Source organism: Arachis ipaensis, chromosome B06 (genome assembly GCF_000816755.2).
Source record: "Arachis ipaensis cultivar K30076 chromosome B06, Araip1.1, whole genome shotgun sequence".
NCBI lineage: Eukaryota > Viridiplantae > Streptophyta > Magnoliopsida > Fabales > Fabaceae > Arachis > Arachis ipaensis.
The window spans coordinates 24,785,905-24,802,737 of record NC_029790.2 but is presented as its reverse complement, the minus strand read 5'-3'; the positions used below and the strand labels follow the sequence as shown (position 1 = coordinate 24,802,737).

At 35.8% G+C, this 16,833-nt stretch overlaps 1 protein-coding gene and 1 long non-coding RNA gene across 3 annotated transcripts; one reads left to right on the top strand and one right to left on the bottom strand.

The window, feature by feature from the left end:
• LOC107648112 lies at positions 1,280–3,451 on the top strand. The gene is made up of 3 exons (XR_002348565.1): positions 1,280–1,870; positions 2,971–3,019; positions 3,131–3,451. It is a non-coding gene; the product is annotated as an uncharacterized LOC107648112 (long non-coding RNA).
• Positions 9,874–16,173, bottom strand: LOC107647864 (receptor-like serine/threonine-protein kinase ALE2). Of its 2 annotated transcripts, XM_021104300.1 has the most exons (9): positions 15,711–16,173; positions 15,392–15,436; positions 14,078–14,212; positions 13,897–13,995; positions 12,815–13,183; positions 12,458–12,727; positions 11,425–11,814; positions 11,079–11,319; positions 10,186–10,897 (listed from the first exon to the last, which is right to left on the bottom strand). In XM_021104300.1, exons 1-9 carry the CDS (start codon positions 15,895–15,897, stop codon positions 10,186–10,188), a joined length of 2,448 nt encoding a protein of 815 aa, XP_020959959.1. In that variant the 5' UTR covers positions 15,898–16,173. The 2 variants fall into 2 exon arrangements, with proteins under 2 accessions (XP_020959960.1, XP_020959959.1); XM_021104301.1 differs by lacking the exon at positions 13,897–13,995 and having other exon boundaries at positions 9,874–10,897.

The following is a 16,833-nucleotide window of genomic DNA, read 5'->3' as shown; positions in this document are numbered from 1 at the left end:
ACACTCTCATCCAGACTTTCGTGAACCATATGTGATATGGCATTAGTTTCATTCAAGCTCCCTATTATTCTTCCCCCTTCCTCCCTGTCCAATAGATTGTCGCCATCTATCACAGAGTTGTTGACCGCATGAAGCATCCCCGCACAAGAGAAATCATTCATCCCTACGCCATTTACCTTCATTACCATAGAGGTTTCCATCGTTGGCACTGGCTTGTTCCCTCCAACACCGTCATGCTCCTTCACGGCACCGCCAATGTCAAACTCGTCATTCACCGTGACAGCAACCGTTTTCCAAGCATCTCCGCTGGCACCACCGCTGACCTTCTGCCGGCCAACTTCCATCCCTACCACTCCTCCATCATATCCCGCGTCGCTATTGTGATTCACGTTATCCACCACATCTGTGTGATACCCAAGACCCTCCTCCCTCATCATTGTCCAATGCATCATATCCCCTGCACCACCACCCGCAGCAGCTGCCAAGAACTCCTTGTGAAAGCGCAGTATGATGAAGTCACTGTTGCACCTTACGGTAGCAGCAACAGGAGTGTGATCAACTCCAATCCCTTTCCCATCTCCAGGCGGTACCACGCTCCTACCCAGGAGTACATCCCATGTTCCACATCCGGGTTGGGTTACTCAGCCCGCCCATCCTCCAGGATCAGCTAGCTCTTATGTGGTTTTGGCCCACATTACACATATTCTCTTTAGTGTGCTGATGTACGTTATTGAGCTAAATGTAATCCCATAACCATCGATCTAATTATAGGAGCTTCCGTTGCTTTTTTCAAATTTACCGAAATTTTCGTGCGCCATTCATCCAGTTCTTCGAGGGAAATGACCCTTCTATCCATTCTCTGTTCGTCTATCAGTGCCTGTGTCACCATCTCCGCTGCCATGTCCCACCCCATCTTTAATGGTATCTCCCGTGATTTAGCACGGACGCCAAATTCCAACTCTTTGCTGCATTCTACTCTACTTGCCTCTCCTGTCTGCTTCACGCTGTTCAAACCAGCCACCACGGTCACTTGGTGGTTCCCACAGCCAATTAAACTCTTTTGAAGATATCTGGTATTAGTTAGGGGTGTTCAAAACCGATCCAGACCGAACTAAACTGACGAACCGAATCGAAAAAATTGAGAACCGAATTAACCGAAAACCAAAAAAACTCATTTTGCTGTTTTTTGTACGGTTCGGTTCGGTTTTCAGTTTTTACTCTCAAAACTCTAACCGAACCGAACCGAATCGAATCGAATTAGGGGTATTCAAAACCGATCCGGACCGAAATAAACTGACGGACCGAACCGAAAAATCGAGAACCGAATTAACCGAAAACCAAAAAAACTGAAAAACACTAATTTTGCTGTTTTTTGTGCGGTTCGGTTTGGTTTTCGGTTTTGACTCTGAAAACCCTAACCGAACCGAACCGAACCGGTTCGGAAAAAACCATAAAAATGCCTAACCCCACCCCCCAAACGAGCAAAGGTTGCTGCGCGAGTGTGAGAGCGCCCCCCAGCCGTCCCTAACCCTAACCCCCCAAATTCCCAATCCCTAACCTGCGGCTGCGCTCTCTACTCTCTAGTCTCTACTACCCAGTCGCTCTCGCTCTCTCTTCTCCAAATCCCCAAAGCACGACGCCACCCACAGCACCACGCCGAAGCCTTTCTCTTCGCGGAGACGCCTCCCACAGCACGACGCCGTCGCCGTTGAGACGCCACCACCCAGCGCCAGCAGTGTTTCTGAGTTCTCCCACTTAGCGCCAGTAGCCCACTATCATCAGTTCAACCCACTCCCAGCACGGCAGCACCTCCGAGTCTCCCAGTCAGCCTTCCTCCCAAGTCAACATGGAGCCCGAGTCACCGATTCAGGTAATTTGCTGTTTATTGCTATTTACTGGTTGTTTATTGGTGGTTGTTTACTGTCAATATGGAGCCCGAGTCAATATGAACCATTTGCTATTTACTGGTGGTTGCTGTTTAGTGTTTATTGCTATTTATGGTTGCTATTTATTGCTGTTTAATTTGAACCATTCCAAGTCAATATGGTTGCTGTTTATTGCTGTTTATTGTTTAATTTGCTGTTTTTTTTACTTTAATTTTTTTTTACAAAGTCTTTAAGATTCTAATTCTAATTTTACTTAAGAATTTTAAAGATTTTTTACGAAGAAATTAAGGTAAAAAAATTCCAATAATCACATTAGATAATCGTTAAGATTCAAATATAGCAATCTTCCGTCTATCTCAATGTACCATTAACAATTCTGTGACAAAAATAACGATATGAACTAATATTTATGCTAAAATTGATTGAATATAATGAATTAATGATAACAGTTTGATTGGATTTAGGAAGTTTTTTTTTTTCTTTGTTTGAATTTTGATGCTTTGTTGTTGTTAGGTTTCTCGAAGGAACGATTTTGATGTTTCATTGTTTCATTTGTCTGGGAACAATGAAGCATCTGGCTTCTGTGATACCAAATTATTTATTTTTAATATTTCATAGACCAATAATTACGGGAAATTATTGTTTTTTTTTTTGTTATTGTATTTAACGGGATCTTGTGAGTGATATGATGTGGTGAATTGATATGACCGATGCTATTCATTTGAGAAGTAGTACTGACTCTGCTCTTGGTTATATATCACTGTCCCTTTTATTAGGTTTGGATTGGATCATGATTAAAGAACTACTACAAATTTTGTGAATTTGCAACAAAATATTCATTGTTTTTGGAGATTCTCAACTATATGTCTTGCTAATATTTCCTTAATTTTCCCTAAACTAAGGTTGCCTCTTCCTGCATGGTGTTTTTGTTGTTGTTGCATCTTTAGGTCTCATACGTGATCACTAGAAAGGGAATGAATTTGCTTAACCACTCAACCAACTTCGTGTTGGTTCCTGGATCCTATTTGATAATAGTTTTAATAACTTTTATATAAATTGAAGCTTCTTTCGATTATTAATGCAGATCACGAATAGCAGTTGCCCCACTGGAACCGTTGAAGATTTTGCTACAGGTTAGTTTAACCATTTTGCTACATTAGTATCCGAAGTTCTTTGGATTCCAACTAATCTGGCCGGGGTGTAATCTAATTCGTTTGATTTTGCTGGGCCTTGCTGATATGCAGGTCCAGAATCCTCATAACATTAAATACAATGGAACTGTCCAAGGCCTAAAATATATATGGAGAACTGAAGGTTTTCGTGGACTGTTCAAAGGGAATGGTACTAATTGTGCTCGGATACACCTAACTCTGCAGTGAAGTTCTTCAGTTATGAGCAAGCTTCTAAGTTAGTTTTACTTTAGAAGCAAAGGAATGATTGGCTGATTGTTCTTTTATTCGACATTATTTTTGTTGGCATACTATTCAAAGTGGAGCATTTTGCAAATCAACTTTAAATGATAGTAGAAGGGGGGCGCTGTTGGGAATAATACACCATTCCCCCTTGAGAAAACACCTTTGACAGAGAAATAAAATAGACACAATCACAACACAAGAATTTAACGTGGAAACTCTAATTACCGGAGAAAAAGCCACGGCCGTTGTCAAATGACAACCAGAGAATATCACTATGTGAAAATTGTTACAACACATAGACTTCTTTCTCTCACCGGCACCCCAGTACACCCACACTCTCTCAAAGCAAATATCTAACTACACCTCACAACACTCTCTAATAAAGAGTACAGAGGAAAAGAAAAATCAGATACAAGTTTAAAGTGTTTCTGACTGGTGCAAAAATAAATGGAGAACTTAGCCTCATATTTATAGCCTAGGCCACCCACTCCATTTGCTATCCTGAGCAATGTGGGACTAATTCAACCAAATCCTAACAGGCGCCTTGGAGTAATGGTGGAATTGTCTTTGTGTGACCTCAAGGGCACGGGTTCATTTAAATAGGTTCACTGCTGCCAGCAGCGGCTAACATTGTTGAATTATTTAAGTGCATTCACTTCAAATATTTTAACTCTATTTTCTGATTGTTTCTTCCTATTTTGACAGGGGTATACTGTATATGTATAGGCAGCAAACTGGAAATGGTACATTCATTTTTTACCATTTTTTCTTATGAATAACTTGTTAGCTTAAAATTTTTTAGTTTTATTTTTTTGTAGTAGAAAGTTTGTGAAATGGTTTAGAACTTGTGTTGACTGTTGAACTATTGAAGTTCTTTAATTGTCGTATTTGAATTATGTTGTCGTTAAATTTTATTAGATCAAAACTTTGTTAGCCATTGTGTATTTCGGTTTGTCGATTTCAATGTTACAACTTTGCATAATAGTATGGTAGAATTTTTTTTGATTTGATTGAAAAAACTGAACAAATCGAACCAAACCAAACCGATTTTAATTGGTTTGGTATGGTTCGGATGACTTTGACAAAAAACCGAACCAAACCGAACCACACTTTAATTAGACGATCGGATTAGATGGCTTTTCCCTCAAAAACCGAACCAAACCGTACCGCAAACACCCCTAGTATTAGTGGCATCTTCTGTAACATGTTTCGCCTTATCATCAAGCTGTCTCCGATACTTAGCCTCTTCCACAAAGATCTCTTTACCCCGCAATCGCATTCGATTCATCACTTGTATTGCTTTCAGTGCCCATCCCTTCGTAGTATACCTTATGAAAGCAAACAAGTGGATCCATCCATTCTTCTGTTTACGCGACAGATATATGTCGTTTATCTGCCTTGTCCACTCAAATAAGTGAAACAACTCTTTCTTCAAACTATCTTCCGGTAAATTGTCCACAAAAATTGTAAATGATTCTTTTTCCAAGCTTTATCCCACCCTGTGTATTAAAGTTAATGTTCCTATACATGTTAGTGTTCCTTTATCCACACCTACTCAAAGAGTTGTTCCAACAATTGTTGAACACCTTAATAGTGATGAACAAGATTTAAATGATAATACTCCCAATGAAGAAACTAACTCACAAATATCAAAAAGAAATGAGTCTCAAGAAATACCATTGAGGATATCTCAAAGGAAAAGAAAGTCAGCTATTCCAAGCTATTATGAGACTTATTTACAAGAAGAAGATATTGGAATATCTAAAGATCCAGTTTCATTTACACAAGCCATAAATAGTGATGATTCAGAAAAATGGATTGATGCCATGAAAGAAGAGTTAAAATCCATGGAAGATAACAAAGTTTGGGATATTGTTGCATTGCCAGAAGGTGCTAAATGTATTGGTTGTAAATGGGTCTTCAAAGTTAAGCGAGACTCAAAGGACAATGTTAAACGATATAAAGCTAGACTTGTTGCTAAGGAATTTACTCAAAAGAATGGTGTTGATTATAAAGAAACATTTTCACCTGTTTCTAAGAAAGATTCATTGCGTATCATTATGGCACTTGTGGCTCATTATGACTTAGAGTTACATCAAATGGATGTAAAAACTGCCTTTCTGAATGGTAATCTTGATGAAGTTTATATGGATCAACCTGAAGGTTTTCCAACTGAAGGAAAAGGTCGTATGGTGTGTAAACTTAAGAAATCAATATATGGACTAAAACAAGCCTCACGACAATGGTATATTAAGTTTAATAATACCATTCTATCTTTCGGTTTTGAAGAAAATATTGTTGATGTATGCATATACCGAAAGGTCAGTGAGAGTAAGTTTATCTTTCTAGTCTTATATGTTGATGATATTTTGCTTGCAACAAATAATTTGGGAATGTTGCATGAGACTAAAGAATATCTTTCTAGAAACTTTAAAATGAAAGATATAGGAGAGGCATCCTATGCAATAGGAATTGAAATTTTTCGTGATAAATCACAAGGATTGTTACGATTGTCTCAGAAGACCTATATAAATAAAGTTCTAGAGAGGTTCAACATGGAAAAGTGTTCCAAAGGAATTGCACCAATTTAAAAAAGGGACAAATTTAGTCTTATGCAATGCCCAAAAAATGACATAGAACGGAAGTGAATGGAAGGAATTCCATATAGTTCTGTAGTGGGAAGTCTTATGTATGTGCAAACTTGCACAAGACCAGACATTAGGTTTGCAGTAGGAATGCTTGAAAGGTATCAAAGTAATCCTGGAATGGATCATTGGAAAGTTGCAAAGAAGGTTTTAAGATATCTTCAAGGTACAAAAGATTATATGCTCATGTACAAAAGGTCTAGCCAATTAGAAGTAATTGGTTATTCAGATTCAGATTTTGGTAGATGTGCTGACACAAGAAAGTCTACATTTGGCTACTTATTCTTATTTGGAAAGTCTACTATGGAGGCAGAATTTGTAGCATGTTTTGAAGTTACAAATCAAGCTTTATAGCTGCGAAATTTCATTTCAGGACTTGGCATTGTTGACTCAATTGCTAGGCCATTGAAAATTTATTGTGATAATTTTGCAACAGTATTTTTCTCAAAAAATGATAGATATTCTAAAGATGTCAAGCATATGGAAATAAAGTACTTTGGTGTTAAGGAGGAAGTTTAGAAACAAAGAGTGTCCATAGAACATGTTAGAACAGAACTTATAATTGCTGATCCATTGACTAAAGGATTGCAACCAAAGACATTTAAGGAACATGTATATAGAATGGGTCTTGGTTCTTCTGAATGATGCTAACACTCTGAGCTCACTATGTTTATTTATGTGTTTTCTGAACATTGATAGTTTGTTGTTTCTAGTTAAAGTAATATTATTGTATGAGTTATAACATAATGATCTAGAAACTTTATGGGACCGATATAAAATTGTGTTATTTATGTAGCTTATGTAGTAAGATGCTAGTGGTTGTAGTATATGGAAGGAAATGTGTTTCATATTAAATGCATGACTGCCATAACTCACACAAAGTATTTTACCATATTAAAGTAATTATGTAACGTGTGAAACTATAATTACACTTAGGCCAAGTGGGAGAATGTTGGAAGTTTATTGTAATTTAAACTTCTGTGGTGGCCTAATTGTAATTATCTATAAACTATTAATGATTTAATCTCATCCGTTAATTCTAATGTTTGATGGACGCATTAGATTTAAAGATAATAACACATAAAAAGGTGGTCCTCTCTCTGCCTAAAAACACGACGTCTTTACAGTTTCACTCACTGAAAATACTGAGAAACTGTCATCCTGATGAATGTCTGAAAGAAAGGAAAGAGAGAGAAACCAGTCTTGAAGTTCAACTCTACCGTAACCAAAACTCTTCTAAACCAATCTTGAAGTTCAACTCTATCGGAACCAAAACTCATTATGGCAATCAATCTAAGTATGAAGATCACAACTTTTAACATTCTAATTAATGATTCTGCTAAATTAAGTTTACATGTGTTTTCCCACCGTGCTCGCCCTCTCTCTCATGCTCTCATACTCTCAGGAGTACCAACGAAGTACCTACGAAGTATCTAGTTCGAATCAACTTGATTCGAATTAGGTATGGATGTGGCGTTAAGGTAATTCGAATCAGAGTGATTCGAATTATACATGCAAGGACACCCATACTAATTCGAATGGATCTGTTACAAATTTTTATAATATCCCTAATATTTCTTAAGTCATTTTTTCAAATTATTTTGCATGGAATAAAAGATTATTTTGTGGATAATTTTTTTTTTAAATTACTATGCATGGAATAAAATATTTTTTAGGAGTACTATAAAAATTTGTAATGTCTCAGTGACTTAAGTAAGTAGATGATAAAAATATATTTTTTAATTTTTAAATTATTATTGATTATATAGAGTATTTTATTTAAAATTTGAGTGCATGCATGTATTTACCTAAGTCACTAAAACATTACAAATTTTTATAGTATTCCTAACATCTTTTAGAACTTTTTATTTTTAATATTGGAGTGGTAGTGGTGTTTTTTTAAAATGTGAATTGTTGGGGTGTTATACTCAAATGTGGAATCGTTTAATTAGAGAAGCAGAAATCGGACCGTCCGATTTATCAGAGGTACAGAAATCGGACCGTCCGATTTCTAGAGGTACACAAATTGGACTGTCCAATTTGTGGGAGGTACACAAATCGAACCGTCCGATTTGTGGTAAAAAAAAATTAAGGAACAGAAATCGGACCCTCCGATTTGTGTACTTCCACAGTTTTAAAAAATACCAAAAATTACAATGTTAAGGTATATCACCACTTCTATTTCCATAATAAAAAAAATTAGCCTTTCTTTTAAGCCATTTGTTTAAATTATTTTGTATGGAATAAAATATTTTTTGTGATATAATTTAAATAAATTTATTAAAAAAATTAATAATTTAAAAATTAAAAAAATATATATTTTATTCCATGCATTAAAAAAAACTAACCAAAATATCTAATTATGAGACTTCTTTCAAAATTTTATTCTATGCAAAATAATTTTAAAAAAATGGCTTAAAAGATATTAGAAATACTATAAAAAATTCGTAAGGTCTTAGTGACGTAGGTAAATACATGCATATACTCAAATTTTAAATAAAACATTCTACATAGTCAATAAAATTTGTCAAGCTGATTCGAACTACGTAAGGCCTACATCCATACATAATTCGAATTGGATTACTTCGAATTACAAAAACCTCTGCTAATTCGACTTTGTCTAATTCAAATTACTATTCTTTTTCCTAATTCAAATTGAGCTCATTCGAATTATATAGAAGAGTGATTTTGGGTGATCCAGGTAAAGTTTTTTTATTTGATAGAATTAGATAATTTTGTTCTCCATTTAATTTAATTGTGTCATTTGCCCTAAAGAGAATGGATATTAAAATAACGATGATAACAAATACCTTTTAATATTGAATGTTGATTTTAAATAACTTAATCATTGATATGTTATACCACACACAATGTTAAATGCAAATTTAATAATAAAAATAGAGTGGCAGAATGATAAAAAAAAATTACTGGAAGGAACACATGTAGTAGATGGTTCAAATAGAATATTGCGTGAAAATGGTGATGAAGGACCAATATTTCTAGTAAAAACAAAAAACATTTTTCATAGAGCTAAAAATGAAAGTAGCACAATGATCTCTTTTATTTTAAAATCAATTTTTTGTAACGAGAATAATAAAATAACTTATAAAAAAGAAATCGTCATATTTTTTTACTTTTTTAAAAGCTTTCAATTAACTCGAAAAGTTAAAAATTTCTCAAAAATAATATCAAACACACATAATATAATTTTTTATAATCTAAAAATAAATAAATAAAAGTAGCTTTTACTATTTTTTAAACGGGCTCTTAATTTGCTCTTAGTGCTAGACACTCTATTATTGAGATGAAGATGATGATGCTAACTTTGCTAAGACTTGAAAGTTTCATCCCTTAAATGAAATTTCTGTCTTTCCAACCAAAAAAAGTAAGAGAAGAATACGAGAAGTAAATCAATATTTTACATATGCACCATTTGCTCTTAGTGCTAGACACTCTATTATTGAGATGAAGATGATGATGCTAACTTTGCTAAGACTTGAAAGTTTCATCCCTTAAATGAAATTTCTGTCTTTCCAACCAAAAAAAGTAAGAGAAGAATACGAGAAGTAAATCAATATTTTACATATGCACCCAAATAATAAATACACATAAATAAATTCAATCAATCAGACATTACTCCACAATCCACATGACGAAAAAGTCAAAAAAACACGCACTCGGCGTACACAAACATGACACTGCTCCACGTGTAAAACAGAAAGAAATACATTGCAGTTTATTGCCTAACGTTTTATATATTTAAGGTACAAGGTTATGGTAAATTAGTAACAGGTAACATGTCAATTGGAATTTATCAAACCAATTAGTGCACTTTTAATATAAGTTTCATTAAAATTAGAATTTCATGTAAAGAAACTTTTTCAGGCTATTGAGTCCCATACTATTATTACATGTTTCCTTTCCAAATAAGAAAATATTGGATAATTAATTTTGATTATAAGGAACATTCTGGATAACAGGTATGGAACGGAACTGCGAGACAGAATGCAAGGCATTTTTACAACATTGCTCGGGTTACATTTTCTCCTTGTATAATGAATCAATATTTCAAAATTAGCCAATATTCTGTATCTCTCCAACCTTAACATGAAAAAAAAATGCAGAAATTTGAGACACCTACACTAAATCAGTCACTCAATCAATAGTTCTGATCCCTTTAGGAAACTGTACATTTCAGAAACACGGTAAAAGAAAAGAAAAAAAACCTCAATCATTAAATTAAGCCCAGTAACCATCGTTCCAATGGTGCTTGGAAGAAGGTCCCCCATGTTCACTCCGGCTTCCTGTAAATCTATGCAATGATAACTTACTTCGGACTGTTCTCAACGGACCTGATCTGTTCCCATGCTTAATCGGTAAAGACATCTCATCTCCGATCAAGCTTGAAGTCGAAAACGGTCTGTTTTCCATATCATCAAGTGGACCAGAACTGTACTCCATGGTGATGAAAGATGATGCTTGCCCATAAGTTAATCGAGGGGTTAACCCTCCGGCATTCCACCAACTGCTATCGGAAGGGGCGAGATCGCCTCTGAAATCAGAATCCTGTACGGAGGAGTCCTTCTGACTGCAGTAATCTCCGCAAGTCTCGTCTGCATCATTGTATATTAACTTAAGAGCCTGCACGACTTCACCCATGAAGGGTCTCTGTGTGACCTCTGGGTGAACGCACATGGAGGCGATAGCAGCAACCTTTGCCATGTCATCAAAGTCGTAACTTCCAGCCAAAGATGGATCCACTAGCTGTTCTAAACCTTCCCTGCTCGCCAACAATGGTCTTGCCCAAGTTACTAGATTCTCCTGTCCCTGAGGTTGAGACATGTCCACTGGCTTTCTGCCAGTAAGAAGTTCAAGCAGCACAACACCATAACTATAAACATCACTTTTAACGAGTAAATGACCTGTCATCGCATATTCTGGGGCAACGTACCTGCAAATGATGGACAGAAATCAGAACATTTTGTTCATTCAACTAACAAAATTCATAATAAATTGATGAAAGGTAGTCAATAGTGGACTAGTATCCAAACTTTACAAAACATATATATTGATAGTTACTGAACAAGTCGCATACTAATCAAAATGCCACAAACATTTTATATTACACTTACCCAAAAGTTCCCATCACCCTTGTAGAAATATGCTGACTTCCTTCAGTTGCTTCTCGTGCCAATCCAAAATCAGAAACCTTCGGGGTAAAGTCATCTTCTAGTAGCACATTGCTAGCTTTAAAATCTCGATGAATTACACGAGGATTAGAATCCTCATGAAGATATGCCAAACCTCTTGCTGCTCCAAGTGCAATTTTCATTCGTGCTTCCCAATCTAGAGGTCCCTTTTTCTTGTCAACACCTGCAGCATCATTGACAAGCATGAAAATAGTTCATTTAACAGATGACAAGACAATATAAATTGAACTCAAGCTGCATGACTAGAGCTTTTTTTATTGTATGTTACCATGCAAATGTGACTCAACACTGCCATTGTGAACAAGCTCATACACCAAGCAACGTCGGCGCCCTTCGATACATATACCAAGTAGTTTAACAAGATTCCGGTGATGCAATCGGCTAAGCATTTCAACTTCTGCAATAAATTCACGATCTCCATTCTGATTATCTCTAGTCAGCAGCTTAACTGCAACTTCAGCCCCATCTTCCAATGTCCCACTGTAAACTCGTCCAAATCCTCCTTCTCCTAATACTCTCTTTGAACTAAACTTATCTGTAGCTTTCTCGAGCTCAGAAAGCGAAAATGTTCTAACAGAGAGAATGGAAGCAGCCATTGTGGACATAAGGGACACTGATGTCGAGCTTGTAATACTGCTTGACAACATAGAACCCAAGCCTGCAGTAAAAGCAGCATCAATCAATTAACATTTGCTTCTTTACAACCGACAGAATGAAGATAACCAAGAAAACATGGAAATCAATAAAATTTAGGCAAGGATAAATAACTACCATATTTGCAAGTGTTGAATACCTTAGAAAGTGGAATTTGTAAATGTAAAATGAAAATGTTCACATCACTACCCTATTTTAGCTGCAGGTTTAACTCAATGAACATCAAAAGGAAATGACACCAAAATAATCTTATTGGTCCTGCACAACAGTAGTGTGTAATTGAATGAAGATGTAAAGCTGTTAAATGAAAATCAAGTACAAGTATAAGGGGTAAACATTTAAATCGACAGATTTTAACATGTAATTCATCATTAATAATGTTAGACCTACAAAATCTTGATATCAATACACTTCAATTTTTGGAGACAGTAGAACATATAAACGTGAGACAATTGTCTTTGCCTAACAAGGCATCCTTAGGACAATAAAAGAAGGAAACTACATAAGGAACAACAATCAACCTGAGGAATGATAGTTAGGCAATATGCCAGCAGAATATTCAATAAAAGATGTTCAATTTAATAATAAATAAAGCTCCACAAAATCAAACCAAAAACAAAATTTTCAAAAGGAGTTAAAAATTATACCAGATCTCTTGTTTAGAGATGAAGTGAATGCAGGGCCTACGGCACTCGATGGCCTCCTAATCTTCTGACATTTCAAAATGATAGAAACTGCTCCAACCAAAACCAATAAAAGTACAAAGGAAGACGAAGCAATGATGATTATGGTTCGGAGATTCATTCTCTGATTCTTGTTGACAAAGTTGGCAGAGACTGGTAGACTACCAGTTACACTTTCCATAGGAGCATCCCCAGCTATGGTTCCATATGCATATGGTGGCGATGAAGAAATTCCTGAAACCAAGCGCTTCAGTCTCAAAATAGCATGATGGAACATAAATCAGTAACGTAAAATGCTATTCGAAGAAGGGAGACAACTACCTGGATAGGCAATGTACAAAACATCATAATCACCAAAAAGGCTTCTATTTAGTGGGACTTTCTTGTGCCAGAACCTCTCATATGTCAGAGCTGCAGTAGTATTGTCAAATTTCTCTCCCAATGGAACCAAGTTTATATCAACTACAGTTCTTCCCTGATTCTCACTATCAGCACTAGCACCCATTATCTTCACCTGACTCTGCTCTAAGTATGTGCCTAATGCAACTTCAATCTCTAATTCATTCATTACTGGAAAGACAGCATAAGGAGCTACACCCAGCGTGAGTCTGACTTTCATGGGAAATACACAACCACAAGGTGACCCAAAAGGTGTTGATGTGAGTGGATCCGTACAGATTTGGTCGCAACCTGCAAGCCATTTCATTAGAAATGAGTAAATATGAGACAATAAACAGCTAAGGACAAAGCAATGTTCATAAATCCATTGAATCAGAAAAAAATGTTCATTCACATATATTAATTTGAGTTTTTGATATACAACTATTTAGGACTCTTGTTTTAATTAAATCCATTATGCCATACCACTACTTCGAGAAGTTGGGAATACTTTTCACATAGCAAATCCAAAACTGAGAAGAAAGGCAAACACAGTTTCAAACTCTTCCATAAACTTTTTTTTATCATGGATTTGAAATTGAAATAGGCAATAATTTTCAAGCACCAAAGACAGATTTAAATAACATCTGTAATCACATATAAATTGAAATAAATGAAAATTTCTCCAATAACACATTTGTAATCTAGAGGGTCAAACTAAATAGATTTGAAATTTTCTTCTAGAACATTTTCTTGTTTACCTTTTTTTCCTATTTATATCATCTTACAATGCTTCACCATTAACAGCAGGATACATGGTAGGAATTAATCAGAAAATTCAGATTACTAAGCTTTAAAAGATCTACAGCATGGCTAACGTGATAAACTTAATTCACCACACGGATTCACAGAAATACGTGCAGTGAAAATGATGGCAAAAAAGAAAAGATTGTTAAGAAATAAAAATTATAAATACTCCTGTGAGCAGGAAGAATAAGAAGTAAAGATGAAGTTCCAAAATTCACCTTGGTCTTTAGAAGGGGGTGGAGCGACTGGATAAGGTTTTACGCTACGATGGTGATGATGATGATAGCGATGTTTTGGACTTGGATGCACAATAGGACCTAAACTAAGACAATATAAGCATTTAGACTGAAATCGGTCACAGAGTTGACCATCAAGTCATTGAAGAATATGATAATGTACCTTGATATGATGGAGATGGTGCAGGTACAGGTGCAGCAGGTCCAGGTGAAGTAGATGGTCCAGAAGAAGGTTTAACTAACCAAGTTTTAGCTCGTTCTGATGAGACATATGAAACACTCACAGAAACCGACTTCACTGCAGGCAAAAAACTTACACGTCAAACACAGAAAACCTGAAAAGAAATCTATAAAATTAAAAAACACTGGAAAAAAAATCCATTAATTGTAACTTGTGATATTGAAGGTTTGAAACATTTCTTTTCCAGGAAAGCAACTAGTGTGTGGATTTTCTAATTATATGGAGTGCTCGATGTGATGTGTTTTTGACCATATTGCCTGGATTTTCTTTGGCGACTAGTCAGTATTTTGCTGCATAATTTTGCTGGTTCCACTTTGATTAGGTTTTATATTCTTTTTCATCTGCACACATAAATACCTCATGGATTCATTTAGCAGAACCCATCAAAGCCATTTAAAGCAAAACTTAAGCCAATATCCAGGTATAGTTGGCAATATAGTTTTGAAATATTCCATTTATGAAGTCTTTGTTAAATTTACAGTTTGAAGACAATGCCCAACTTGCACATCTTCTATTGCAAGCATTGAAAAAGGAGATAAATTTATACTTTTATCTTTCTCACTTTCCAATTTTTCTTGACATATTTGTATGGCATGTTAACATCACATGCACTAGCAATTCTTTTTTACATTCCAGTAATAAGTGCATAACTTAATTGGACTTGGAATCTATAAAACAAAGCAGTCTCTAAGAAGGAAACTTTTGATCAGTATACAGCTTCCAATATTTAAATCCAAATCATTCAAGCTTCTTCGAGAAACCGACCATTTGATCCAGAAAAGTGTACGAGAAAGTGCATTGACCAAAATATTTGATGAAAAGTTAAGTCTGAGCTACCCCAAGAAAGCACCAACATAAGCATGATTGAACGTCCATTATAATGCTGTGTTAAAAAATTAGGTTTTCACATGAGCAGGGTAGGTTTCACACATGTAAGGAAAAGATGGAAAGGTTAGGGAGCAACACACAATGATATGTTGCAGATAGCCAGCCACATAAACACATACTTAGAGAAGAACATAAGACAGTGTTCAAGTAGTAGTTAAAATGACAACTAAATTTACCCAAAATAAGAATCAGAAATTTAACATGATTGACAACCAACCAACAAATATTCAACACCACAATTACAAAGTAGAAACTCCCCGTGAAAATTATAGCTACAAATCTACCAAACAAGTTTTTCCCAAGCCTCTAGACTGGGAATTATCCTTCCTTCATATCGACATTGTTTACCTCCATTACAAGCCGTAACAGTATAATGCCTGGCAAATTCTCTTACTGTGACAAAAAAAAAGAGAAGCTACAGAATTAATCCACACAACCGATTATGTCAAATTCCAACCACTCTATAAAGTCTGCATTTACTTGAAGAATCAAATCCCATATATCTTATCTCAATTCAGCTATAAATGAAGCACACCGACAAAAACAGTTACATCACACTCAAACAGTCATCAAGCAATGCTTCCTCCAGCTAAGCAGAAGAACAACAACCAAAATTCGAAACAACACAGTGAAGCAAAGAAGAAAGTTTGAGGGGAGAAAAAATTACCTGAGCAAGATAGTAGCAAGTTGAGAAGAACGAGGAGGAAGAAAACTGACGCCGGCATTCTCTCTCGGCGAACTCGAAAGCGGTGAGAAGCATCGTCAGGAGAAGAAAGCAGCAGAATTCCGGCGAGACGGCCGGCGGCGATCATGGTGGACGCCGCAGCAGCAAGCAGAGCCAGAAGGAAGAGCATGCATAGCTCAGAATTGCAAGCAAATGAAAACCCTAGAAGAGAGAGACATCGAAGAATAAGGCAATGGAGACGGTCGCATCTCCGGATCCAAGAAATGCGGGAGAAGATCTAGCCAAGAATTGGACACGCGTGAAGATTGAATCCGTTCGAACCTAGAGAGAGAGAAAACGATATAGAGAGAGAGGGTTTGTTGAGAGAAGGAGTGAAAGAAAGGAAGAAAGAAGAAGAGAATGGTGGGAGTTGAGAAGACTTAAATGCTGTGAGAGAGAGTGAGAGTGTGAGTGAGTGAGTGAGTTGAGGACACTGTGATGCGTTAAGATTTTGTGTTTTAGAGCTACGTCGATGCTTCATCATCACCATCGTTGGGGTGTTGTTTTTTCTCTCACGCGACGCGTGGGAGCGTATGGTGAACGGGTTAATAGAAACGGCAGCGTGGGGAGTCGTTTCGTGGAGAAAAAGGGGTTTTGGATTTGCCCCCATCGTTTCGCGAAAAGTGAAAAAGTGAAAACTGGAAACGCGGCCAACATATGGTAATGGTGGGGCTATACGCCTATGTCCCTGTCCCAATATTAAAATTGTTGTAATATTTTCCGTTATGTTTAAATTTTGTTTGTTACTGCTTTTTCAGTTGGAAAGAAAAAATAAAATAAGGGGAAGGTAGGTGAAGTCAAAGAAAGGTTAAGATATTTAAACAATATATAATTTTTTTTATTAAAATTATTTTATAATTATATTTATTAAAATATTAATGAAAAACTCATACTATTATCTGTTAATCAATAAACATATTAAAAAAATGCTGTTATATACTTTTAATTTTTTAATTTAAGTACTTTTCTTTTTTCTGTTATGTTTAACGCTCTGTTACATAAACACACAATAGATATCAAGATACGTAATTATAATTATAATATATCTATATATTTATTTAAGTAG